Source organism: Colletes latitarsis, chromosome 14 (assembly GCF_051014445.1).
Source record: "Colletes latitarsis isolate SP2378_abdomen chromosome 14, iyColLati1, whole genome shotgun sequence".
Taxonomy (NCBI): domain Eukaryota; kingdom Metazoa; phylum Arthropoda; class Insecta; order Hymenoptera; family Colletidae; genus Colletes; species Colletes latitarsis.
In genome coordinates, this window is record NC_135147.1 from 22596836 (window position 1) to 22624647 (window position 27812).

The 27812-nt window shown below is 36.2% G+C and overlaps 3 protein-coding genes across 4 annotated transcripts; 1 reads left to right on the plus strand and 2 right to left on the minus strand.

Moving 5' to 3' along the window:
- The first annotated feature begins 320 nt into the window (after positions 1–320).
- On the plus strand, positions 321–4072 carry LOC143350063 (uncharacterized). Of its 2 annotated transcripts, none has more exons than XM_076781855.1 (5): positions 321–549; positions 775–1330; positions 1447–2429; positions 2527–2752; positions 3012–4072. In XM_076781855.1, exons 1-5 carry the CDS (start codon positions 455–457, stop codon positions 3789–3791), a joined length of 2640 nt encoding a protein of 879 aa, XP_076637970.1. In that variant the 5' UTR covers positions 321–454; the 3' UTR covers positions 3792–4072. The 2 variants fall into 2 exon arrangements, with proteins under 2 accessions (XP_076637970.1, XP_076637971.1); XM_076781856.1 differs by having other exon boundaries at positions 416–667.
- A 12195-nt stretch (positions 4073–16267) lies between these two features.
- Positions 16268–17367, minus strand: Rrp46 (exosome complex component Rrp46). Its single transcript, XM_076781639.1, has 5 exons — positions 17174–17367; positions 17005–17118; positions 16810–16931; positions 16595–16738; positions 16268–16524 (listed from the first exon to the last, which is right to left on the minus strand). The coding sequence occupies exons 1-5, from the start codon at positions 17271–17273 to the stop codon at positions 16342–16344; spliced, it is 663 nt and encodes a 220-aa protein (XP_076637754.1). The 5' UTR covers positions 17274–17367; the 3' UTR covers positions 16268–16341.
- A 4724-nt stretch (positions 17368–22091) lies between these two features.
- Rsph4a (Radial spoke head protein 4a) lies at positions 22092–25536 on the minus strand. The gene is made up of 11 exons (XM_076781854.1): positions 25418–25536; positions 24742–24931; positions 24462–24661; positions 24311–24398; positions 23965–24213; positions 23662–23784; positions 23440–23593; positions 23063–23215; positions 22636–22846; positions 22208–22398; positions 22092–22150 (listed from the first exon to the last, which is right to left on the minus strand). The coding sequence occupies exons 1-11, from the start codon at positions 25534–25536 to the stop codon at positions 22092–22094; spliced, it is 1737 nt and encodes a 578-aa protein (XP_076637969.1).
- Between the last annotated feature and the right edge of the window lie 2276 nt (positions 25537–27812).

Genomic DNA, 27812 nt, shown 5'->3' on the forward strand with positions numbered 1-27812 from the left:
CAACACCCTCCTCGCGAGGAGACCTGATAATCGGTGTTACCCACGATGAAAAGTTCTTCATGGATAACACCGAACTAATGGCCGTGAACTAAAAATCTTTAAATATCGGGTAAAATTGTTAGTAATATCAACTAACGTCGCTTCCGTCGATACTCAAACTCCTATGCAGGTGATGCAAGTCGGATTTCAGTTGTTTCAAGAGCAAGAAGGAAAAGCTCGCATTCCCCTTCTTTCTCGAATTTCCGACGTTCTCCGAAGTGCCGGAGCTCACGTACACGTGACTATGCATTAATGTTGCGTTAAAAGGAGGAACAGTTTCCTCTGTGCATCGGCCTACCGTCTGATAACACTGACTATAGAGTAGAGGAATTGTATAGATTTAGAGTTTCTGTTGACAAAAATAGCACTTGTTAAAAATTCAACATATTTTTGTCAATGAACTGGTTTTCGTAAAATGAAGGTAGTGTGTGCCGCAAAAAATTGTAAATACTCTTCGGAAAATGAAGACTCGACACATGTCATTTTCATTAATTTTCCAAACGATGATACGTAAGTATCATAGAAATATATGGATTGCATCGTTTAAAAATACTACCTTATTTTCACACTAAACGTTGACACCATTATTTGTAATCTACAATTTAAAAAAATCTCTTGGAACTATTATGTAAGATATCAACAATTGTCTTTGGTTCTTTTTTCTATGTGAAATGTTATACTGTAGGTGAAGGCAAAATATGTTTAACTAAATTATAGATTATTACATTGTTACAGCTCCAAAATATGGGCACATCATTGCGGCAGAACAGACCTCTTGATGAAATCAAACGAAGAGTTGCATTTAAATTGTTATATATGTTCTCACCACATAGAGGATCATTATTACATTAGTAAAAGTGATCCTGTTATAATAAACCAACATGCTGTGCCTACATTATTTGAATCAGATGTTCTGTCAAAGAAAGATTTAAGAAATATCTTGGATAGAGATGAAAAAACAGAAGTGACAAACAATGTTGTATTGTCATATTGTGATGTGGATACTGAAATAAATCAATATAGAGATATCAGTATTAGATTTCCAAATTTGTGTAGAATTTGTGGTGAACCATCATTAGATGGTATAGAAATATTTACAGAGAAGGGCATAGAATTAAAGTTAAAAGATAAAATAAGTTTCCATCTACCAATAGTTGTTGATATGGAAGATTTAATGCCGCAAAAATTATGTATGAATTGCTATAATAAACTGGAAATTGCACATTCACTTGTTGTAACTAGTTTGAAAACAGATATGAAGTTGAAAAGATTTTTAAATATTAATGAAGAAGTAAGTGCATTTTAAATTATATCATTAACATAATTAACAAATTTTCCATAACTTAATATGTTATACCCAAAAGCTCTAATAATATCAAAAGTAAATATTTTTATACTGTTTTATAGATGAACTATGACAATAAATATAATGCAATAGTGAAGGCATGTTCACTGGATATAGCTAAAGAAATTTGTTCAAATGAAGCAAATCAGAGTACCTCTATTGAATTATCTTCTGACAAAGTTGATGAAATTGTAATGAATCAAGATATTACAACAAAATTAAATTACTTAGAAAATATTGATACACAAAAAACTGACTTTGCAAGCAATGTAAGGAAGGAAATGCAATCTGAATTAAATAACTTCATTGAATCATACAACAAAGAAAATAAAGAAGATACTTCCGTAAATAAAACAACAAATAATCCAAACAATGATGCAACAAATAATATTAATAAAATTGCATGTTTTCATTGTAAAGATTCGTTTAAAACACAAGAAATTTTTAAAAATCACAAAATGTTATGTGATGAAGAAGAAATAATAATACAAAAACAGAAAGAGATTACTAGTGATATTAACAATGAAGAAGAAATGGCTTTTCACTTTGTTACAAAGACTTGTAACATTTGTGACAAACGTTTTAATGATGAGAAACTTTTTGCTGAACATGAATTTTCACATTGTGAACATTATCAAGAAAAACAATGCCAAATTCCAGATAAGCTAAGTATAACCAAAGAACAGCAGAATATCTATGAACATTCACTTGCTATAAACCCTACTGCAACAGTTGAAACTAATAAACAATGTGGACATTGTGAATCAATTTATTGTATCAAAAAAGATTTGTTAAATCATATTGAGAAATGTCATGGAGGCCAGCTACTATTTAAATGTATTAAATGTAATAAAAGTTATGAAAAATGGTCTAGTTTAGATGTACACGAAGCCACTCACAGAATAGATAAACCTTATCTATGCGACTTATGCGGGAAGAGTTTTAAACACTCTAATAATTTAAGAGGTCACAAAAGAACTCATTTAGATGACACAAGAAAAAAACGACATGTTTGCGAAATTTGTGGAAATGCATTTAGATCTAGGTAGCATTTATGAACTTATAAATACTATTTCATAAATTGTTTTCAAAATGAATTATCGGTTGTTTATTATTCAATGTATATTACGTATATAATGCAGATTTCATTTGGGAGAGCACATGAACCAACACAATGGGAATAAACCTTACTCTTGTGAAAAATGTGGAAAAGCTTTTTATAAAAGAATACAACTAAGGCAACATAAACTATCTCATGGTGTAAATAAACACATTTGTCCTATTTGCGGAGCAGCGTTTAATCGTAAAGGAAATATGAATACGCATCTTAAGCGGCATGATAATGGAGATGGCATATACACGTGCAGTGTAGGTATTCAATGTCAAAAATAATCCAGTACAATGGCTTATCTAAAAATGAGCACCATGTACGAATCACGCGGGTCCCCAAATTGAAGGCAACCCAACTGTATGACAAATATATCAATTAATTTCCGATTATTTTATTAGTTATACCCTAACAGAACGTCATTACATATTTTAATATATAGGACACTGAACTGTTAATTATACCACTGATCTAGTGTTAGCCAAAGCTTTGAGGAAACTTTTATTTCTCTATTCTTAGGTTTGTGCATACAGATGTAAGTCGATGAGTGAACTGAAGTTACATAGGAAAAAACATACGGAAGAAGACATCATAGAAAGCATAAGGAAAAAGTGTACTGATAAAACAGTATGGCAATGTGAAGTCTGTAGCCGGATATTTTCGACGCGGGCAGTTCTATTGAATCACGAGCGCATACATAAAGGAGAGAAAATGAACGTTAAATGTAATATTTGTGGGAAACAGTTAGCCAATAAGAATTCCTTGATATATCATAACAAGTCTATACATTCTAAAGAAAGACCACACATGTGTCAATACTGTGGTGGAGCATTCGTGTCCAAAGAGTCACGTCTTATACACGAAAGAATACACACTGGAGAACGTCCTTACATCTGTAAAATATGTAACATGGAATATAAATGCTCCAGTAATCTTAATCAACATATGAAAATCCACTCTGGCATTAAACCTCATAGATGTACATACTGTGATAAAAGTTTCACGCGTAAAGGAGCATTAAGAGTTCACGAAAGAATTCACACAGGAGAGAAACCATTTTCCTGCGATACATGTGGCAAAATGTTTTCACAAAAGAATGATATGTTGAAGCATACTAAAATGCATAAAGTAAAAACGATGCGTTGCGAGCAGTGCGATGAAGTATTTACGAAAAGGAAAGATATCCTAAAACATGTCGCTTTGCACGAACAGGAAAATCCTATAGTTCAAGAATATGTGGAAGTACGGCAACATATACAGCCCTACAATGTAAATATTACATGTTCAGAATTTGAATAATCTTTTGCAATGAAGTGATGTATTATATGATCAAATATTTATATTACCAATGTATAGTATATATTTTATTACAATTAATGCTGTATATGTTGCGCCTGATTTTTATTGATTACTAGTTAAAATTTTAATTTTAATTATAAATATTGACTTGATAACATACAAACTGCAAACATTGTTTTTAAGAAATTCAAACTGTAAGTTACGTTAATTTAACGACAGTAAAAATGTAATTAATTCATGATGATTAAAGTAATTGACATTATTGTGTTATAAGTATTGGATATTTTTACGTTTTTCTCATAGTTCAATCCCACTTAATTATTAATTTATCAAGGAATACCTTTAACTAACCTAATCATTATTACGTGTATTTTGTGTATACATAATTACTTATTATTTGATCATTGTAATGTAGACAAGACATCTAATTTTTGGCAAAAATGACAGATCCGTGTTATCGATCGCAAAATGATGCGTAGATCATTCATGTTCATTATGAGAAACTTTTGTGCAAGAATTAATATTACTAATATTAATAAAATGGAACCTTTTATTCAAAGACTAAAGACTGTAGAAAACCTCCTTGCCATTTCAACGTTATTGATTTAGTATGGAATAAGAATTCAGCGCCGTGCACGGTGAGAAATAAAATTAAGTATGCCGAGAGTTACTTATTTGAAAGTGATCCAAACCTGAATCGATCTGTGTATCTGACAAGTGTATTTGAATTTTTGTGGAAATTTAGCTCATAATGAAATATTTTTGTCGATTATTACGAGAAATGGAATAGTTTCCGAAGAACGTATGTGAAACTACAGGAAGAAGATCGCAGCCATTGGCTCATATTATTTACTATGTAATTAACAATTGTGTTATATAATTACGAGCGATACAATTAATTACATAGTAAATAATAATCCCCAGGTCTCACCGCGAGGAGGTTGCTGCGAATGGAGACCCACCCTAGCCTCGCCCCAACCACCCTTCCTTTGGCGAGGAAACCTAACTATCTTCGTCTAGAGAAACTAACAATAAAGGAAGAGTTCTCGGAAGAACTGGTCGAAAAAACAGACCAAAAACTAACAAAATAGTTTCCTAGCAACGAAATAGAAATGTGCAACTGCACGAACAAACTCTGACTGATGCAGAGATAAAAAATCTAACAGAATGTTGATACATGCGTGACAATTCACCACATGTTTTCTAAAAACGAAATAGGAAAGTGCAACTGCACGAACAAACTCTGACTGATACAGAGATAAAGAATCTAACAGAATATCGATACATGCGTGACAATTCACTACATGTTTTGTGAAAACGAAATATGAATCCTGACTTGTAGAATACCATGTTTGTATCTTGATGGTGCCTAACAAGACACTGAAGAACCATGTACAAATCTGCATACGACGCTGTTATTACAATAAGTTACAATAAATGTTCGCGCGCAGATCTTATAATCTAAGTACGCATCGCTTCCATGTTTTATTCTTATACTCTAACGCAATCTGCAGCAATAATCTTCCTGATGATGTCATTGTCAATTCCACGATGCTTTTCTAAAACATAACTTGTTATAACAAACAATAAGTACAATTCATACAAAACAAAGAAATATGAAGAGATACTTTCTTCTTGAAGTCTCTATTGATCCCGCGATGTTTTCCTGAAACATAAATTCAGACAATAAATAAAATTGTATAAATAAATATTTCCCTAAAAGCGACTAAGAAGAAAGCGATTCGAATCCATGTACCAATTCCAATTTCATTCTTCTATACTCTGTAAAAAGAACTTATTCAAAGGATTAGTAGCTGAAATGAAAATGTATTAGTGCACACAAAAAAAAAAATAATTACATACTGTCAATATAAGATCATTGATCATAGAAAAATTGATATAAAATTAATATTTAAATTAGACTTTCCGCGCGTAAAAATTCATATTACAAAATTTAGAAATATACACATTAAGTATTAAGAAAAGTTAAATTCATATCAGTGCTAAGATAGATTTTATAGAACAAAATTTTCAAAACGTATGAATTGCAATAATTATATTTTATTGCATTGAGAATTAAGTTAGGTTCGTACAAAAATGCAACAACGAACACAAATGTCGATTCTACGCGGTAATTAACTCTCAGTATGAAATGTAGAATTCTAATTTGCATACACTTTTCAAGCAAGCATTTTATTTTTCATCGATTAAAAGAATGATCGCGAACAAACTTTAATCTATGCAAAGAATTCGGAATATTTATAAAAAAATCCACTATTTATAAATAAATATTGCAGCCGGAAAAGTTACTATACCCCGTAAAAATAAACAACTCTAATAATGAATAATTGCTAATATATATATATCGGAATCGTAAATTTAATCTATGATCAATTTTTAAATACATCACAAATCTGTGATAGAAACGTATGAATACATAAAAATTATGAATTCATAAAAATTACAAATTTTTACACATTATGAAAAATGAAACAATTTGATCTATAAACAACAGTACTTTTGAGCAGTATTTCCATTGGCAAATATACGTATAAAAAAAAAAAGATAAATTGTCCACTCAAAAATTCAGAAAACAACCCGTGAGTGGCTTTGATTCGCAACGCTAATTTATAAAATAGAAAAGTATACGCGTGTGGTGCTTGTTATACGTAAAATAAACCACAAAGGGTTGTTTTATTAATTATATCGCGTGCACCTATATTCAATAATACGCAACACTAATTTAGATAATAACGTTGAGCTTTCTGAGGCTTTGTAGAACAGCAGCTTCTTCGTGATGATCTTGAAGCAGTGGCCAGCGTCAAATTTTGGGCAGTGAATCATCGCAACTCTAATTAATAAAAACGCGATAAATCAAGATCGCAACGCTAATTTATAATAGAAAAATTCCAAACGCGATTTATAAGAATAAAAGCAACCGCGAATAGTGATTATTCGCAACACTACCCTGAAAAGCAAACGCGAAAAATAGTAACTCGCGACACTAAGAGCAAACCGATCAGTGCATTCGCAATACTATTCTTAAATAACAGTAAAAACAATCGCGTATTGAATTCGCGACACTACCCTGAAAACGAAACGCGAAAAATAGGAATTCGCAACTCTACAAACAAACGCGATAATTGTGTATTCGCAACTCTATCTTTAGTGAAAATATTATATTTTTGTCTCGCAACTCTAATAAAAATCGCGCTTTGCCCAAAACTGTTGGATCTGGTGTTGGTGTCTTCCGTGTAGATGCAAATACACATGCATAAAATAGACTATCTACTGCAAACTACTATTAACTACAGTGGCACATGTGAGGAAGAAGTTAGATGTTTTAAATATCGCAACACTATGGGGAAAGCAACGCGATAAATCAACAATCGCAACGCTAATTTATAATAGAAAAATTCCAAACGCGATTTTTAACAATAAAAGCAATCGCGAATGGTAATTTATTCGCAACACTACCCTGAAAAGCAAACGCGAAAAATAGTAATTCGCAACTCTAATAGCAATCGCGTTTACTAATAATTCGCGACGCTATTTTTAAAGCAAACTCCCGGTTCCTAAGTTTGCATAAAAGAAACGCGAATCGTGTTTATAAGCAACACTAATATATCAACGCGATACACATTTATTCGCAACTCTACGAGCAAACGCGAACATTGTATATTATTCGCAACTCTAATTTTAATCAAGGGTTAATCGTACATGTAAATGCACATGTACTGGCCACAAAATATACTAACTACTTCTAGTACTACAATTGATGAAGAATTTTGGCATTGAAAGAATCGCAACGCTAAGTAAAATATCGCACGATGAATCAGTATCGCAACGCTAATTTATAATATGAAAACTGCAAACGCGGTTGATGTTCATTATATGTGCAAAAGAGTAAAAAAGCAACGCGAATCGTGATTGTTCGCAACGCTACCCTGAAAAGCAAACGCGAAAAATAGTAATTCGCAACTTTACGTGCAATCGCGTCTATGAATTGTTCGCAACGCTATTTTTAAAGCAAACTCCCGGTACCTAGGTTTGCATAAAAACAATCGCGAGACGGTAATTATTCGCAACACTACCCTGAAAAGGAAACGCGAAAAGTAGGAATTCGCAACTCTAAAGCCAACGCGATTATCGTATATTCGCAACTCTATAAATATATAATGAAAAAGTTATTAACACATTGACTGCCACGTTTAAATAAATAACAACATGAAAAATATAAATATATTCGATGACATTTTATAATTATATTGAAAATATTAGAGTTCGTTTAAAGTATTGTTAAAGAATTAATATAAGTTTGAAATGGCAGTAAACGTGTTAATATTCATATTTAAAACGCGAGTTGCCCTGATGGCTGGCATGTATGGTGCAATCATGTACAAAGTACATGCATACGTGAGCCAGCCAAAAATACAAACTAACTACAAAACTACTGACGAGTTTAGTGACAATAATGACTTTCCATTCCCATCAGAAGATGCAAATGAAGAGCCATTCGTTGTAGCCCTTTCTTGTGACTGTTTGTCAGGACTTCTTCAGCTCATATAGAGCCTTTTCTTTCTTCGGCGGTCCTGCCGAAATCTGAAACTTACTTAAGACCGGGCTCGAGATTTTGTGCAATACGTAGTCTTCCAACAATATACGAATTGTTGGTCGAGCATACGCGGTGAATCTCGAGCGGGACGAGCGTTTCGAAAAGGACCTAATCACGACCGCGAGCGCGAGAGAGCGACTTTAAGAGTCGCGCGATTCGAGAAGTCGAAAACAAAGCTAAAACAAACAGCATGCACCGTTTGAATCAGCAAGATTTCTACTCTCGAAATCGTAACTACAGGAACAGAACTGCCACGCGAAAACGCGCCTGCCCGAATTACTAATGTGGACAGTCCTGCCCTGACCCTACCTACTTACATCTAACACACATACCAGATAGAAAGTTACCTACCTACCTAACCCTATATTTAAAAAATTGCAAAACTCATTCTCACAAACAAACACTCCACGGTTCTCATTCACAATGTCCGGGCGCGACCTAAACTAGAGAGGACTCCCCGGGGTTCCTCCGACACCCGGACATAACTGACTTCAATCACACTCTAATTGTACGTACCATTTCCTGAAATCGACTGACAAAGACTAGTGCCCATTGCGTACTTCTATTATTTATGTAAAACATTTTAATATATCTAATATAGTCTTTACTAAAATATACTTTATATAAGATTGAAAAGCTAATTCATTATGCATTTTATAATATTATTTGACGTGTATGCAATATGAACAATTGCCAAGTAAATAATAACTATAAGTTTAATATTATTATTATGATTGTTAGGAATCTAATGTTAAAAAATTCTGTATTTAAATTGTAATAAACTTTTGAAACGATGCACTTCCACAACCTAACCACAACACACATATGTGGACAGTACATCGTGCACGATACACTAGCATTGTCAGTCGCACAGATAAGTTATTATAAATGTTACAAACTAAGCCATCGTGCCCCGTTGCCTTCGCTCATGCAAATAACACCTGGGCATGTGCATCAACTTAGGCAACGAACACGGAAAAATATCCTGAAAATCCTGACTAGACAAAGTGGTTATTAATAATGAACTACACGGTATCTATTCTCAGTTAAAATGACTCGACTTTTTATATGTAGTATATCAACAACACAGTACGTTAATATTGAAAAATATTATTATTCAAGAAAAATTTATGATTGAAATTTAATTGTTTAAAATGAAAGACTTTAATTATGATTTCATGATAAAATAATTTACTTTGAAAATTGTAATAAATCTATTAAATTATTATTCAAAATATTGAATTATCCTTGGTCGATTCTGTCGTCAAAGTAAATTTTTTAAAAGATGAAACTAATATGCTTGTTCCTTTGAGTTGAAAATCGACCAGTCGCGAAACGCCTTCTTGCACGTGAAATACATCACATGATGTATTAATTAATGAAACGAATATCTAATAATTATATATAATAATATTTTCACATTATATTAATTCATGTTCTACTCAATTATATAATTCATATAAAGTTAATAAAAATATCTAATATATTTTATAAAAATTGTATAATAATCATATTGTGTAATATTTATTGGTAACATTAAAAAACGCGAGTGCAAGAAGACCCTAGCCTGTACTAAAAAAATATAACAATTGATGCTCACGGGTATTTTTCATACCCGCTGTCACTTAACTCGTCAAAAATACCAAGTATACAACTGGTCACCCGTGTTGATTTGGATCTTTCATCCTACAACATGGTTGGGGACCAGAGGAACACAAATAACATGCGACTCACCAATGATGAACTTGTACCTCTGGGATGACTGCATGATGATGCTGCTGCTGCCCAGTGAAAGTCATCAAAGCCCTCTGCATGGTCCTGCTATAAAGAATGAGAAAGCAATTATAACCTATTGTTAAAATTACAGAGATTTTGAATTAAAAATTTGAAAGTATAAATTTATACATACGTTGTTCGCTCGCGGTCCATCGCCCGATACCCCCCGGGTACTGCTGCTGGTTTTAAGGATCGCGTTCAGAGACTGTAAGAAAACTGTAAGAAAACAATTAGAATCTATTGTTAAAACTGTAGAAGTTTTTAATTAAAAATTTGAAGGTATAAATTTATACTTACATTATTTGCTCGTAGAGCACCGCCCAATACTCCTCTTCAGTGATACACTGACTCTAATCCCGGTAACGAAGAATTTTAATTTCAAATTAATAAAATAATCAAGTTTGTTAGATGTTAAATTACATTACCGCGACCGAAAATTAATATCGGCGAACAAATGAATCTATTCTCGCGATTCAAAAAACAAGGAGAGCCACGATGCTCTGGAAATACTTTAAAATAGCGTAAGAAACACTGATTCTATTCTCGCGTTTCCCTAAGATATGTACGACAATCTACTGGGGTCACTTTGCCCAGAAAAACATCTGTTACTACGCACAAACACTGAAGCTACCGGCCGCATTGCGCGCGGCCAACAAAATTTCCTGGAAAGATAAGAAGGAAGGACACAAGAAAAACAAGAAGCACACCTGTGCTTTCTTAATTTTTTTTCTTTCTTCAGTTAGAAGCTATAAATGGAAATACTGCTGTTCACATTGAATTACATCAGAAATGTAAAACTTAAATTTTCTCAACAATTATAAATGTTAAAATATTATTAATGAAATCAATTATAAAATAATTGTTAGATTTAAAAATATTATATATCAGCTTTTATTTATTAGAGTCGTAAGTGTGATGGTATTAACTGAATTGAATTTTAATATATATTTCGACTTTTATAAACGTTCTGAAACGTACAAAAATTAAAGTTTGATATCTAATTGTATCTGAATAGCACATAATAATTACGCATTTCTATGTTTTACTCAACTTGTATAGAAAACTGTACGCAAATAACAATTGAAACAATTCATAATGATTTTGGAAAAAATAGTACATATTTAACGCTCAGAAATATATAATCGCGATCAAAATGCAATAAAATAAGTCAATTAATTCTCATTTAATTTGACACATAATCGAAATCGATTATAAAGCAAATTAAAAAATTATTTATTATTTAAACTCAATTATTCAATCTCAGCATTGATATCTCACACTTTCGACAAATAATAAATCGATAAAATGATAAAAATAATAAAATATGAATAAATTTCACCAATCCTTAAAGGACCGTTTGAAGATGACACCATTTGAAAGTTTCCAAGTGTAATGGCGTCCATTCCTTGTCCGGTAGCGTGCCTCGTATTTGAATTCGAACCAGAGTCTGTAACAGAAATAAAATAGAAATTAAAATCAAATACATCACAGTAAACATGTCTGACGACAATTAAACAATAGTTCAACTTGAAATAATGTCTGCAAGATACATTATTTCGTTTCGAGAGATATGAATCGACGCCAGTTAAATATCGAAGAAAACGTGCGAAATACGATTTACTTTTATCCACAATTCCGACTCAATTTTACGTAAAAAGATATTAATTCTAACCGAAAGAACCATTAGAGAGTAAACGGGAGTAGTATTAGTGATGAAAAACGTACCCTTGATCGCGAAAAATCGACACGTCTTGGAATGCCGGAGCAGGTTCGAACACGTCTCGCCACACCGACTTTTATAATGCAAATGGCGGCTACTCGATGTACTCAGCATCATTCGCGAATTAATACGGAGGAATCCGATGATTGCCGAAGCTTCAATTTCAAAATGGATTCCGTCGACTTCGAATTTCAATCAGAAATTGTAACAGAAATAAAATCGAAATTAAACTCACATGCATTACACTCAATGTCTAATAAGAATTAAACAATTATAGAATTCGAAATAATATCTATGAGACGCGTTATTTCGTTTCGAAAGATATGAACCGACGCCGGTTAGACATCGAAGAAAGCGTGCGTAATACGATTTACTTTTGTTCAGTTTCGACTCAATTTTAGGTAATAATATATTAATTTTAAACAAAAGCATCGTTAGAGAGTAAACGCGAGCAATATTAATGATGAAATACGTACCTTCTTGGTCGCGAGAAGTCGACACGTCTTGACATGCCGGAGCAGGTTCGAACACGTCTCGTCACACCGATTTTTCCAATGGAAATGGCGGCCCCTCGATGTACCCAGCATCATTCGCGAATTAATACGGAGGAATCCGATGATTGCCGAAGCTTCAATTTCAAAATGGATTCCGTCGACTTCGAATTTCAATCAGAAATTTTAACAGAAATAAAATCGAAATTAAACTCACATGCATTACACTCAACATGTCTAATAAGAATTAAACAATTATGGAATTCGAAATAATATCTACGAGATGCGTTATTTCGTTTCGAGAGATATGAACCGACGCCGGTTAGACATCGAAGAAAGCGTGCGAAATACGATTTACTTTTATTCATAATTTCGACTCAATTTTAGGTAATAATATATTAATTTTAAATAAAAGCATCGTTAGAGAGTAAACGCGAGCAATATTAATGATGAAATATGTACCTTCTTGGTCGCGAGAAGTCGACACGTCTTGGCATGCCGGAGCAGGTTCGAACACGTCTCGCCACACCGATTTTTCCAGTAGAAATGGCGGCCACTCAACGTACCCAGCATCGTTCGCGAATTAATACGGAGGAATCCGATGATTGCCGAAACTTCAATTTCAAAATGGCATTCTTCGACTTCGAATTTCAATCAGAGACTGTAACAGAAATGAAATAGAAATTAAAGTCACATGCATTACACTAAACATGTCTAATAAGAATTAAACAATTATGAAATACGAAATAATATCTACGAGATATGTTATTTTGTTTCGGGAGATATGAACCGACGCCGGTTAGACATCGACGAAATACGATTTACTTTTATCCACAATTTCGACTTAATTTTAGGTAATAATATATTAATTTTAAACAAAAGCACCGTTAGAGAGTAAACGCGAGCAATATTAATGAAGAATACGTACCTTTTTGGTCGCGAAAAGTCGACACGTCTTGGCATGCCGGAGCAGGTTCGAACACGTCTCGCCACGCCGATTTTTCCAATGGAAATGGCGGCCCCTCGATGTACCCAGCATCATTCGCGAATTAATACGGAGGAATCCGATGATTGCCGAAGTTTCAATTCCAAAATGGCTTTCTTCGACTTCGAATTTCAATCAGAGACTGTAACAGAAATGAAACAGAAATTAAAGTCAAATGCATTACAGTAAACACGTCTAATAAGAATTAAATAATTATGGAACTCGGAATAATACCTACGAGATACGTAATTTCGATTATAGAGATATTATGAATCGACGCCGGTTAGATATGGAAGAAAACGTGCGAAATATGATTTACTTTTTGTCAGAATTTCGACTCAATTTTAAGTAGAAATATATTAATTTTAAACGCAAGCACCGTCTGAGAATAAACGCGAGTAGTATTAATGACGAAATATCAACAGGTTAGAAATACGAACCTCGATCGCGAAACGTCGACACGTCTCGAAACGTCCTACTACGTTAATTTCCAGAATACGAGTGACGACCCCTCGCGGTGTTCAGTAACGCTCGCGAATTAGGTGGGAAGGCGGGGGAAACTCCGATGTCTCGCGAAGCTTGTATTTCGAAGAGGAATAAGGATGCCGCTTTCTTAGGTACAAACCGCGAATGCAAAAAGAAAGAACGAAAATACTAGGCCTACATACCAGAACAACGTAAATATCTTGACTTTAGAACCACATTCATGGATGACGATATAATGTATAAATTAAATATAACTCACACTTTTGTCGATTGGTAGTTGCAGATGACAAGATTCTTGAATTTGATTCACCAAGTTGCATTTCTTACGCATAGAGTGCGTGCGGGAGACAACGAACGTCTCTCTTCGATTGTCGATCGAAGAATTTCGGATCTTCTAACGAAACGAACAAATTTTGTTGATAATGATAATCGTTTGCAATGATAGAAAGTCATGGATCTATTGACACTACACATTTCGTAGCACTCACCGTATCTAGATTACACGTTTCAGAAAGATATCTTTTATAAACAATTGTTTAATCACGAGTTAGGTACCGTTTACACCACCGATTCAATAAGAGGTTGTGTTCTAACGAAAATAAATACTAACCACGTGAAAGCAGTAGTCTTTTTACAGCGCACTCTGTGTTTAAGAACAATGAATCTGAGAATCATATTCGTAAATTTACTGACGTTACCGACGTCGATGATAGGGTTAAATATGATCGCCAGAGTCATTATCCTTTAACACAGAGTGTACTGCAAAAAGCTACTGAGTTTTCACGTGGTTAGTATTTCCTTTCGTTAAAACACAACCTCTTGTTGAATCGGTGGTGTAAACGGTACCTAACCCGTGATTAAACAATTGTTCATAAAAGATATCTTTCCAAAACGTGCAATCTAGATACGGTGAGTGCTACGAAATGTGAAGTGTCGACAGATCCATGATATTCTATTATTGCAAACGATTATCATTTTTGTTTGTTTCGTTAAAAGATCCGAAATTCTTTGATCGACAATCGAAGAGAGACGTTCGTTGTCTCCCGCACGCACTCTATGCGTAAGAAATGCAACTTGGTGAATCAAATTCAAGAATCTTGTCATCTGCAACTACCAATCGACAAAAGTGTGAGTTATATTTAATTTATACATTATATCGTCATCCACGAATGTGGTTCTAAAGTCAAGACATTTACGTTGTTCTAGTATGTAGGCCTAGTATCCGCGATTTCTACCTGAGAAAGCGACATCCTTATTCCTTTTCGAAATGCAAGCTTCGCGAGATATCGAAGCTTCCCCCACCTCCCTACTTAATTCACGAGCTTTACTGGACACCGCGAGGGGTCGTCATTCGTATTATGAAAATTAACGTAATAAGACGTGTCAAGACGGGTCTATGTTTCGCGACCAACACGATACGTATTTCTAATCATTATTTATTTATAATAATCGTTCATGTACTTCAATGTATTTTTATTTTACTTCTGTTACAGTCTCTGATTGGAATACGAAGTCAAAAGATTCCTTTTCGAAATAGAAGCTTCGGGAAACATTGGAGACTCCCCCACCCCCGAGCTAATTCGCAAGCGATGCTGGGTACAGCGAGGGGCCGCCATTTCTGTTTTAAAAATTGGCGTAGGAAGACATGTCGAGACATGTCCAGATATTGGAAATTTGTTGGCCGCGCGCAATGCGGCCGGTAGATTCAGTGATTGTGCGTAGCAACAAGTTTGTTTTTCGGGGCAAAGTGACCCCAAGTACGTTGTCGTTTACGGTGTTAGGCAAACGCGAAAATAGAAGCAATGTTTCTTACGCAATTTTAAAGTATTTCCAGAGCATCGTGGCTCTCCTTGTTTTATGAATCGCGAGACTAGAGTCATTTGTTCGCCGATTTGAATCTTCGGTCGCGATAATCTAATTTTGATATTTATTAATAAACGTAATTATTTTTTCATTTTGAAATTTAAACTTCTCGTTATCGTGGTTAGAGTCAGTGCATCACTGAAGGAGTGGACTATTGGGCGATGCTTCACGAGCGAACAATGTAAGTATAAATTTATATCTTCAAATTTCGAGTAGACCTTACATCCAATGTATTTTTTCGGCCCATTTTTCTGAGGCTCTAGAGCCTAATTACTATCTTCGTGTCACTTGCAACATTACCAACAGATTTAGAAATGAATTTGAATCCGTTTTATACCTCTTGTATTTCTGTAATTGAGAACGTGACTTGAGGCGCTATCTAGCTTCAAAGGCAACGGATTATTTTTTGACAAACTTGGACATTCTGCCGTAGATAGCGGTGCAATCTTTCGTAGAGTAGTGCATTATTTTTTATTATAAAAGTATGCTTCACATTGTACATTTAGATTCTTTGAATCGGGGGATAGAAAGAATCGTATGAAATATATCGTTTGAGGTAAAGGTTAAAGGTAACTAACAAAAAGAAGTATAACTCGTATTGAACATTAAAAATACTATATTACATTCGCGTATTTTTTTACAAGATTTCGATAAAAATCAAATACATATTGGCTAGCTTCTTTACACTTATTCATCGTTTCTGAAACTTCAGTTTCCGTAAAACGACCTGCAGTATAACAACATATAATATTTTTCTTCATGCTGTCAAACCCATATGTGAATTCTGCTCTAGCATCCTGAATGAAATATGTAATAAATTAGGAACATCCTTGTCGTTAAATATTACGTAGATATATGTTTACAAACCTGTAACTGGACATTATCAGGATCTAGTATAATATTACCAGTATCGTCTTCTATCATACAACTCACTGCTGCAACAGTAAATTTCATGGGAACTGCAGCATTAATAAGTGATAGGCAGGCAGCATTGATTGTGCAGGCTAGTAACTGAAATGTTAATTTGTATCTATCAATCTAAAACTCAGTCTGGTGTTACGGTACATAAAAGCAAACCATACCCCACCGGAATCATCCAGCTCTTGTATACTGATGCATATGGCTGTTGCTGGATGAAATGTAGTAATTATTGCAGCCTCGCATGTTTCTTTTATGTATAGTTCTGTCATCCTGTCATCCACCTCTTACAGAGTTAAACAAAAGTTTCTATTATGGTATCGTTCAAAAATTAAAGTTATTTGGTCCATTTAACTTACTAGCCGGTCCTTTTATGGGAACATACGACACATCAACAAATGCTTTGTTGTAAATCATTTTTTGTGGCTTTGCTTCTATCGGTCCGTAGACACCTGCGACGACTGCAGTATCACCTACAATACGTATGTTTTTAACAAATAATAATATTAACAGTTACAATTAATCTACCTTGCATGAACATTGCCGATCCATCGGGCATAGAAAGTTGATTCAATTCGCAATTCATTGGTCGTAATACGAGTTCACTTTCCGCCGCTTCTTCAGTCATGTTTTCTCGTTTCAATTTACAGATATATTATTTTTAACAATATTTGGCGGGAAACATACGTTTCTGAGGTTATAATATTACAAATATCGAAGCACGTGCACCATGAACTTATCTACTTTACCAGATAGCGGGAAAAAATTCCCTATAAACTGTTGCATTGTCCCTAGATGCAGAAAATTAAAAGAACGTTCGATAAATTTTTAAAAAATCTACAAGCTCAAGTAATTGCTTTTATAATAAGAGTTAAATTTATTTAATGCGTCAAAATGATAGTTTCTTCATGTTTTTTATTGAAATTTCTTACGCGTTACTCGGTAGGTACAAAGCCCTTACAAATTACTTATCACGCGTACTTTGGCATTAAATGCAAAACTCAATTGTAAAATGATATGTACATCTTTTGGTCTAATAATATTTTTTCGTAATTCGATATAAATTGAAACGCCTATTGACTCGTTTGATAAACGTGAGGTTGTACCACAGACAAGGTAGACGAGTAGACCTTTCACCTAATGTATTTTTTCGGCCCGTTTCTCTGGGGCTCTAGAGCCCCATTACCATTTCCGTGACACTCGCAACGTTACCAACAGATTTAGAAATTAACACAAGAGGAAGTGAGACAGAAAATGAAATTACAGAAATTTTATTAATCGATTAATTTTATTGGAGTAATGTACAAAAAGACATGTATTGACAAAAATTAACGACTAGAAAATGAGTAATACTACAGATACGGAAGTTATACATGTGTGTCTTGATAAATCTAAAAATATAGCCCTCCATTTACGCACACCAATCCAGAGCCATGTGTACATGAGCTTAGGTGCTTTGGACAGCTTCGGGAATTCAAGAAAAAAGGCGAATGTGTCTTTCTTTCTTGCTTTCGAAACAGCTGAAATCCGATTTGTGTCAACCTGCATACGATTTTGAGTCTCAACTGCCCAGACATTTTTATTTTCCAAATCATGTATACCTATTACACATAAACGAGGTAAAGAATAGACCTATCGTTAGTGGGATGAATGCTATCGCTGTACCACGAATGTCTCATAACATGAGATACACTCTTCCAAAGTGGAACAAAATGTTAAAAAGATCATGCATCAAATTGTAAGAGGATCCTCGTAAGAATGCTTTAATCTTCGTAATAGTATTAATGGGTCGATGATCATCAATGACTAGCTTATGGTCACTGGTGGTCAACAGTGAGGTTGACATTAAGGTCAGCGGTCCAGTGAAGATCCAGAAATGGTCAAAAGGTGGGACCAATCGAAATAGTCTTGTTCTCTAGACCAAGCGGTTCTTAACTCTTCACGTTGACACTGTCTCCCCACTCTTCGACTTCTCCACTCGAAGACTACCGCTGGACAAATTCTTCAGTACCCCTGGAGCATCCAGGGGAATCGGGTCTCGCGGGCCTAAGCCAGGCCATTCGTGGAGGACTGACCACTGGGGGGACCAGGAGTGACCAGGACTGACCAGGACTGACCAGAACTGACCAGAACTGACCACTACTGACCAGTGCTGACCAGTGCAGATCCGACTACTGACCACTACTGACCACTACTGACCAGTGCCGGACCGTGATGACCAACGGTAAGAACTGTTCAAAAATTCTCTCCCCTCTTCTATTCTATCGTTTGATACCAATTTCGCTTCATTGAACTGATTTTGCTCTACTTGCCTAACTGATGTTGCTATAATTTGAATATTTTCTTATTTTACAGCTGGCCCAGTGGTAACCATCCTATGTGGTAACTATCCTATCCTACTGACAACAAGTAGTAAGTCTACTCCACCTATTTATATTTCATTATTTTCATTTGTTTATTTATCTATCTGATTTTATTTGATTATTATGAATGTTCCTTTCCTCTGTTTCTACTTTTACCTTGTTTTTCGAATTTATGTGATTGCTTTGACATGTATAATATTGCAGGATATAATAATGTAATTTCAGGTATTTTTATTCCACTGATTAGAATAAGATTTTTGTGGTTACGTTCTTGCTCGAATTCTCGTAATAATCTGCGGAGGTACTTTGTTTGATTCTTCCATTTCGTTTGATTGTTTGGGGTTGATTCAACTTGGTGTCTCAATCTAAGTTTCTTTCATTGTTATATTTATTACTTTGATTCTTTCATTTCGTTTGATTGTTTGGGGTTGATTCAACTTGGTATCTCGATCCATGTTTCTTTCATTATTACAAATGTTCGTTTTGATATGTATAACATGGTGTCGATGCATATACCATATTTGTTTCGATGATACTGATTAATATAAGATTTTTATTTTTATGTTTCAGCTTAAATTTCCTTCCATATCACACTAATATAAATGTTAGTTTTGATTTCAGTTTAGATTATTTAATTTAGATTAATTGCAAGGACATCGAGGGAAGACGCCACAACCGCCGAGGGACATTTAATTGTAAGTCGATTAGATTTAAGCTTCGTCGCGAATCTTAAAATTAACGTCGAAGATTTCTTTATTGTACATATTTCCGCGTCCTACCAAGCAATTATTAAACAAGTAGCTTCTTCTCTCGTTCCCTCGTTCCTAGCTTCGGTCACCACTGTTTCATCGATTGAAACATGTGATCGGCCGTGTATCTGGTCCGACAGATCTAATCGCCTTCCCTTGGTAAGCTTGATTGAGGGAAAATGGCACTTCGCTGGAAGGTGTGGAGTTTCCGTATTCTGCGGAAACGCATACCTTCCAGCGGAAGTCGACACCGTTTCAGGTACTCTCTCTTTGTCAGACAACCTAAGTCGGGTCCTTCGGGCTCCCGGCGGGTTGCGTTGGAGAAATGGAGACCTCGATTCGGAGTTGCAGTTCTCTGTTTTCTTGTTGAGATCGAGTTAGCAAGGGCAGTAGGTTCGATCCTCGGATCCGCTGCACGGTACAGCATCGTGTCACATCGCGTCGCGTATCCCACGATTTAGCTTCATCCCTCTTTTTAACCATATAATTGCTTGGTACAACTAACATCCAAGGAACTTTGTTCCCTTCTATCGTCCGAATTTTAGATTCAACTTGACTAGACTTGAGCTTCGACGTTAATTTTAAGTCTCTAGTGTATCTGCGTATGCCAAGTAATTATTTAACAAGTAGCTTCTCTCGACTCGTTCTCTCGTTTCTTGCTTCGGTCACCACTGTTTCGTCGAACGAAACATGTGATCGGCCGTCCAGTTTGTCCGAAAGATCTAGTCGCCTGCCAATGATAGATCGATTTCTAGAAATAGAAATCAATCTACCAAGGGCAGTGTCGATTCGATCCGAAGATCTGCTGCACGGTTCAGCATCGCGTCGCGTCGCGTCTCCAATAATTTAGCTTCATCCCTTTTTAAAGAAAATAATTACTTGGCATGACTAATCTAGTTTCTAAGGATGTAAAAGGGAGATCGATGGAACTTGGATTCCATCTATCTCCCTTCGGGTCTCCACTCGCAGCAACCTCCACGTGGTGAGATCTGGTAATCGGTGTCACCCACGATGGAAAAGTTATTCTTCGTGGGTGACACCGAGCTAATGGCTGCGAATTTAGAATTGTTTCTTGATATAATAAACAGATTTAGATTTATAGTTAGGCAGGTGTTTGGTTAACCATTATGTTAGGCATGTTATTTTTATTTGAAGACAAATTCTTTTGAAAATTCTTTCAACTCTCTTCGTTGGTTGTGCATCTTTCATTGGTTATACTTTTGTTTCTTTCTTCTTCGACCAACGATCGCTGGTCACAGAAGATCTTTATTAATGGAGGGTGGTTGGGAATCGGTTAGGGTGGGTCTCCATTCGCAGCAACCTCCTCGTGGTGAGACCTGGGTAATATTATTTAACGTTTAATTAATAATCGTATCACTCTTAGTTGGGTAATGCAATTATTAATTAAAATCTAAATAGTATTAGCAAATTGGCTGCGATCCGCTTTGCATAGGTCATCATAAACATAGAGCTTCTTCGCTAGGTTAGTTTTGATTCTCATTGATTCATCAAAGATTCTAGAGTATTGTCAGAGACGAGGTATACGAGTAGACCTATCACCTAATGTATTTTTTCGGCCCGTTTCTCTGGGGCTCTAGAGCCCCATTACCATTTCCGTGTCACTCGCAACGTTACTAACAGATTTAGAAATGAACACAAGAGGAAGTGAGACAGAAAATGAAATTTCAGAAATTTTATTATTTTTTAACGAAATGAAAGTTATTAAATTATATTTAAAGTTCCGACCGTACTGAATTTTTTTCTCGAAAATGCGTAGGATTTCGGGGGTATGTATAATAATCAAAAACGATTGTAATGGACCCCCGTAACTAAAAATAATTTTTTTAGGACGATTTGAAATTTTTTAATTTTGTCGAAAAATTTCACACCTACCCGAATTTTTTTCTTGAAAGGGGGTAGGATTTCGGGGGTATGTCTCTTGACCAAAAATGATTGTAATTGACTCCTGCAACCAAAAATAATTTTTGGACCTTTCTCGTTTGTGAAAAATTTCTGCACCTGGTCTGCCGTCTGATAATTAATATTCGATTATTCCTTGCAATCCCCCCATAGTCAATTCGCATATATTTACGCAAACACTACAGCTGTTTACCTATTAATACTAATTCAGTGAATAGTTTCTCAACTGACCGCCATCCATGAGAAGAGGCCGCTATAATCACCTCCAAATTTTCAGGTCGGTATGGCAGTCAGATTCGGCCGCGAAAGTCCATAAGGTAAAAAGTCTACTCATATACCTCGTCTGTGGTTGTACCTAAGGAGTTTTACCATCAGATCTGGATGTTTACTCTCGCGGTAATACAGAAATCTCGATCATTCGTCATCTTCTTCCTCTTCTTCTTCCTCTTCGATCATTTCGTCCTCCTCTTCTCCTACAAACGCAAATCATCTTATTTTCCACAACGTGGACAACGGGTTTTTGTATTTACCCATTGGTATAGGCGGCGGGGGTGGTAAATTAGCAATGCGATAGGCCTCTTCCTGCTCGAAGGTCGGATCCTGAATTTCCATGATCTCTGGTCCTAATTTGTACTGATCCTGCACAGGTGGCATAGACGGTGGACTATAGTTGTACGCGTTGTATTTGTAGCCCCAGCCGATGTATACATTATCGATACGCCTACAGGTCGACACCATTAAAGTAACATTAGCGTAATTTCCCGCGCATTAATTTCCCTTTAACGCGCCATAATTTCTCCTTTCCCGGTTGATTCTCGTTCCGTGATAACAGGTCCCAGGCGATCGACCTGTTTCTTCGATATCTCGGGTAAATTTATATCCGCCGGTCACATAAATATTGCAGATACGTCCGTTTAATAGAAAATCATTATCGAATGTGAGCAAAGGGTGTACGCACCTTCCACAGGCGAACGCGAACGCTCCTGGCCAAGTATTCGACCTAACCAACGCTACTGCCAAATCTGGTAATACGCGAGAAGACTGTCTGACTGTCCAAGGAATTATCGTGTCAACGATAGCATCTTCCGACAGGGGTGTCAGAAGGGGTGGTCCAACCTCCCTTTGAACATCTGTTTTCACTTCCTCTTCTTCGTCCTCCAATTCTTCCTCTCCGATTTCTTCCTAAACGTATCATGATAAATTGATACACAGTAGCACACTGTTCGAACTAAATTATTGTACGATACGGGTAATATACACTTTTTACTTAAGATTGCATGGTACAAGATTTGTTTCTTCTAAGCAAGTTAGAATCACGTAGCGGTCGAATTATTCTTTAATCAAAATGATCCAAAGATTTTGTTCGTTGTTTATTAATATTCAACTAACTTCTTCGTCCTCTTTAGCTGGATTCCACCAAATAGTGCGTCCCTGTTTCAGAATATACTGTGTATGATGACACCAATTTGACATGGAGGGATCTACCAGGTCCTTGATAGGCAGAGGATCGTAATGCGCATTTTCTGACAGTACTCCACCTACGCGTACAACGAAACAAACGAGATAATACTTTTATTTTCCGTCTTTGGCCCGTGATTATATCTTCGAAACGATGAAACTCGAACGTTGAAAATTATTTTCGGTAACCCTTTCTGCATCCTCGTCTCCGACGATGGCGTTAAATGGTCCTCGCTATTAGAGACTCGATATTTGCTGGCAACCGTTGCGATAAAGTGTCGGTGAAAAGGGCATGAGAAATTACCTTCTTCCGGCTCCTCGCCCGGCTCCTCCTCCTCGTCCTCGCCGCCGAAAGTAAAAAAGCCAATCGGCGAGATCTGAGTGGCCGCGCTAATTCTGGCTATTTGCGCGCGGAGATAATTTTTTTCGGTACCGGGGAATGGCGGGAACGTATGAATCTACGACGAAAAACTGCCGCTTTTTACACGTTCCACCCGCGAAACAACGATATCTGCCATCCACGTACCGGTGTTTCCAAATTTCCCGTGCAACAACGAACAATCTGTCGCGCAATTAGTATCTGCTGCGGCGTTACCGTCGGAAGTTCGATCCACTTGTCCAAACCGGGTTCGTTGCATACAAAATACACCTGGAACAACATCGATCTCGTGTTTAGCATACCGTATTAAACGAACACCGAGCAACTTCATATTTCAGGCCACGGAACCACTAGGACGCTCTCTTAATTTTAATTGTCGTCCCAAAGAATGCCTTCACTCAGGTTGCATTAGTTAATTATACATTTGTGGAAGCTTAAGTACGATCGTACCTTGGCATTCACGCCACTTCCGATCCTTTCCGCGGGCACTTCCGGCGGTGGTTTCCACGAATGTGTAGGCAGGGGTGGAAAAACGAGCTTCAAACCCTCTTCCTTCTCTTCTTTCGCTTCTGCATCTTCCGTTTCGTCCTCTGCCGCTTCTCTTTCCGCGGTTGCAGCTGTTTCTTCCGCGACTCTTGTCGCTTCCTCCTTTTTCGCCTGTTCCTCTTGGCGTTTCCTCTCCTCTTCTTCCGTTATTTTCTGTAAGTAAACGATAACGATTCGATACGATCAACCACGTAACTTAAAAGTCTTCGTAAAATAATTTGTTTTAATATTTTAACTTGAGGCTCTTTACCTCCAATCTCCTGTCCAGTTCTTCCGATTTGAGATCAGCTTCCACCACGTAATAATTTTTTGGATTCCCAAGTATTTTGCCCCAGAATCTACGATACAAAAGTGTACTCGTACGAAAAGACTCGCCAGGAACTACATTTCTAATTACATACCTGACGTTCTCTATGGGAGCTTTGTTCATTAATTGTCGTATAGATAAATTAAGTATCACCATTTCCCCGCGAGGCAATCCTACGTCGGTTTGTTCAAAGTAAAACAAAAGGTCTAGCATGTTTGGTTTCTTCTTCTTCTCTTCGTCCTCCTCCTCCTCGTCCAGTGTTTCTTGTACATTCTCGCCGACTTGTTGTACGTTCTACGAGTACGAAGAATTTTACAATTTTTTACTTTAGACGGGTATTTTTTAATTTTAAACGCTGCATAATGCTTTTACACCTTCAACAGTTTGACAAGCTTCGTTGCATCTTCGTATTGTATCGGCGGAACGTACAAGTCTCGAAGATGATTAGTTTGAGTCTTGAATCTTTCCTCTTTCACTTTCCTACTGTACTCCTCGAAAATATCGACAGCGTTTTTCGGCCTTTCCGCGAGAATCTTGGCCAACACTTCCGTCAAATGATCGTACCTACGTTCGTGATCGAAAAGGTTAACAAAATTTCAATTAAAAAGGACGTGAATTTAATTTCGAACATTGGACAGATTCAAAACATCCCGATTCACGTTTTAAAAAGAAGACAACGTTCTTTCGTCCGTATTTCATTAAACCCCTTCGTACAAAGGTCGGTCTAATAGAAACTACTTTGAGGAATTCTTTCGTGTTTAGCTATCCACGTTTGTCTCCTCTTGTGTTTAATTAAATCAAGTATCGAGGCGGAGGGTTGCTACTTCGAAACGTTTCTGCCTCGATAACCGCGTTAACGATGCCTTGAAGTTACTGCAAATGATTTCCTAGTTCGCGAAGAGTTTCAAAGCGATCGTTCGCAAGACTCTTCGGAAACGCGACCAACGATCGATCATCTGATAAACTAAACAATGCGTTACTTCTGTCGAAGCGTTTGAAATTCGACGAAAAGTCACGTTTTTATTTCGCGTTAGACTTTTGTCGACTTACAGGCTGTCACCCGACTCTGGACTGTGCTTTTGGAGGAATTTTTTAGCTCGTCTAATGTCGTGTTCGACGCACGGAACATCGTCGGGCGGCACTTCTTCGATATTATAACAGTAGGCCATTTTCGTTGATCGAAGCTCTTTGTTAAATTTTGAATTTTTATTATCGTTTGAACGTAACCAACGCGTGTGCCGTCATCATTTCATAACACGTATCGCTCGATAGCATGGCAGACAATGCCGATTCTCTCTTTTTTGTTCGCGTACATACATAATCAGCGCCATTCATCCGTTTCGAAGCCACTTCGGCGGCAGCCAACGTTTCGAAATCGTTATCTAATGACCCAATTACATTAACGAACCAAAAATGCCCCTAATCAGCTCTAAATTAATTAAACCTGCGACGAAGATAGCGCCCCTCTGCTGATGTATCGTTGATTTCTGCTTCCTGGAGCGACAAGCGTATTTATAGGAGTGAAATAGGAAAACGTTGTACAAACGTGTTACGTTAACACTTTGATTGCCACGTCAAGATTTTTCATTGTAAAATTAGAAAAATTAATTCTCAAATTGAGATGTCGAGGGGAAAAATTTGGATAGGATTTGCGAATTTTAGCAAACTTACAAAAATAAATACCGAAACAAATTTTAAGTTATGCAGTTTACAATGGTTTAAGATAAACATTTTAGTCTTGCAGAAAATTGCACGGTTTTCGTCTGGCAATGAACGTGTTAACGCTGCTTCGAAATTGTCGACGAGACAAAAATCCATTGAAATTATGATTTTAGGTGAATTTATTTTCGACACCGTTCGTTCGCACGAACTATATCGTGCATATGAATGACCATCTATCTCAATGGAATTAAATCGCACGCGCCGCTTTCTATCAGGCCGCATCCTGGAGCATGGTTATCGTCTATCGAGTGTCCTAAATAGAAACGATGCTTCTCGAGGTCACTAGCTGCTTCCTTTGACGCCCACCCCTCCGCTGCGAAACAGGACACGTGTCCTTCCCTTGGAAAAAGTGACCTAACGGACTGATTAGGAGCTAACCGACTCGACTCGACGTTCACAGATTCTCCTTTCGAAAACGATTCGTGAAAGATTTTAATGAAATTCAAATCAACAGTTTTAATGCGTTTTTAATACTTCTATTTAAGTTTAAGACACAGATTAGAAACGTATACATTCGTTTAAGGTTCTCAACCGCTTCGAATCAAACTTTTACTTTTTCTATAAATAAAGTGTAAAAATGATCTTGGGTAATTCAATCTGAAGGTGAAATGCTATTTAATAATTGGATTCAAAATTAATTCGTAGATCCAGAAAATATGTAAATAGAAATAATCGTATCAAATTTAAAAAATGGATTTGACACTGTCAAAGGGTCCCGAAATTAGATGCTCTAACAAAGTTACAAACGTTGAACTCGAAGCGTACACTCCGCTAAAATATCTACTCGCTATTTAAATAAATCTGGAGTCCCGCCGCTTCCACGGAATTTACGAACAAGATCGAGTTTGTTTAGAGGTTCTCTTTTAGAAATGTTTGTTTATTTGAATACGACCAATTTCTCTTCGATGTATATACAATCTATCCGTACGACATCGCCGTTGTATACAGACAGGAACTTTTTGTTTCGTAATACGAAGATCGAGATACACGATGGAGAATCGACAGAATATTTCGTGACGTTAATAGCCCGTTAAATATTTTCCGATCGAACGTGACTAAAACTTTTGTTACGCCATGAACCAAGCGTTCCTTCTGTCGCACATAAAACGTAGTCTATGCATATTTTTCGAGGTATTTTTAACTTTCTGTATAGTTCCAGTAAAATTTGCAAATCGTTCAAGTTGCAACGGACGTAGACAATATGTGTTATGTAACGATTTTAAATTATTATATTTGCTCTATCGCACGATGTAAACAAATCCATTGAATACACAATGCTACACGTCGTTGCACTTTTTCATTATAAAATCCAACGACGTTCGATCCCATCGATCAAAGCGTCTGCATACTTATATGTAATGCTTGACAATATATCTACCTACGTGTCTTGGTTCATCGACCTCGATCTTTGCCTCGGCAGCGCAGCTTCGAAAGATTGTTTACAAAGAAAATGGATTTTGTTTTCTCCAAGTCCAGCGACAACTGCACAATGAAAGCGTATAAAGTTGCAACAATATTATTGTTCGTTTACCAGGCAAAGAGACTGGACGCGTAGAGTAACGTTATTATAATTTTGTCGCGTGAACTTCCTTTGGGAGTCCACTTCGAGATGGAAAAATATCCTACTTGGGAGACAGAGATATTTTTTCTTCGTAAAAAAATACACGTTTTCCTTGATCGCAATACCAATCGAATCAGACGAATTAAAATTCTATTTTTACAA

Bases quoted from the DNA above. Each gene is read 5' to 3' on its own strand.
- LOC143350063 (XM_076781855.1), top strand. From the start codon at position 455: ATGAAGGTAGTGTGTGCCGCAAAAAATTGTAAATACTCTTCGGAAAAT. The intron at 550-774 runs GTAAGTATCATA...ACATTGTTACAG, and splicing joins AATTTTCCAAACGATGATAC to CTCCAAAATATGGGCACATC. The intron at 2,753-3,011 runs GTAGGTATTCAA...CTCTATTCTTAG, and splicing joins ATGGCATATACACGTGCAGT to GTTTGTGCATACAGATGTAA.
- Rrp46 (XM_076781639.1), bottom strand. From the start codon at position 17,273: ATGACTGAAGAAGCGGCGGAAAGTGAACTCGTATTACGACCAATGAAT. The intron at 16,739-16,809 runs GTATGGTTTGCT...TTAACATTTCAG, and splicing joins AGCTGGATGATTCCGGTGGG to TTACTAGCCTGCACAATCAA. The intron at 16,525-16,594 runs GTTTGTAAACAT...TATTTCATTCAG, and splicing joins CTGATAATGTCCAGTTACAG to GATGCTAGAGCAGAATTCAC.
- Rsph4a (XM_076781854.1), bottom strand. From the start codon at position 25,536: ATGGCCTACTGTTATAATATCGAAGAAGTGCCGCCCGACGATGTTCCG. The intron at 23,594-23,661 runs GTACGTGGATGG...TTTTCGTCGTAG, and splicing joins CGGGAAATTTGGAAACACCG to ATTCATACGTTCCCGCCATT. The intron at 22,847-23,062 runs GTTGAATATTAA...AAGAAATCGGAG, and splicing joins TAAAGAGGACGAAGAAGTTA to AGGAAGAATTGGAGGACGAA.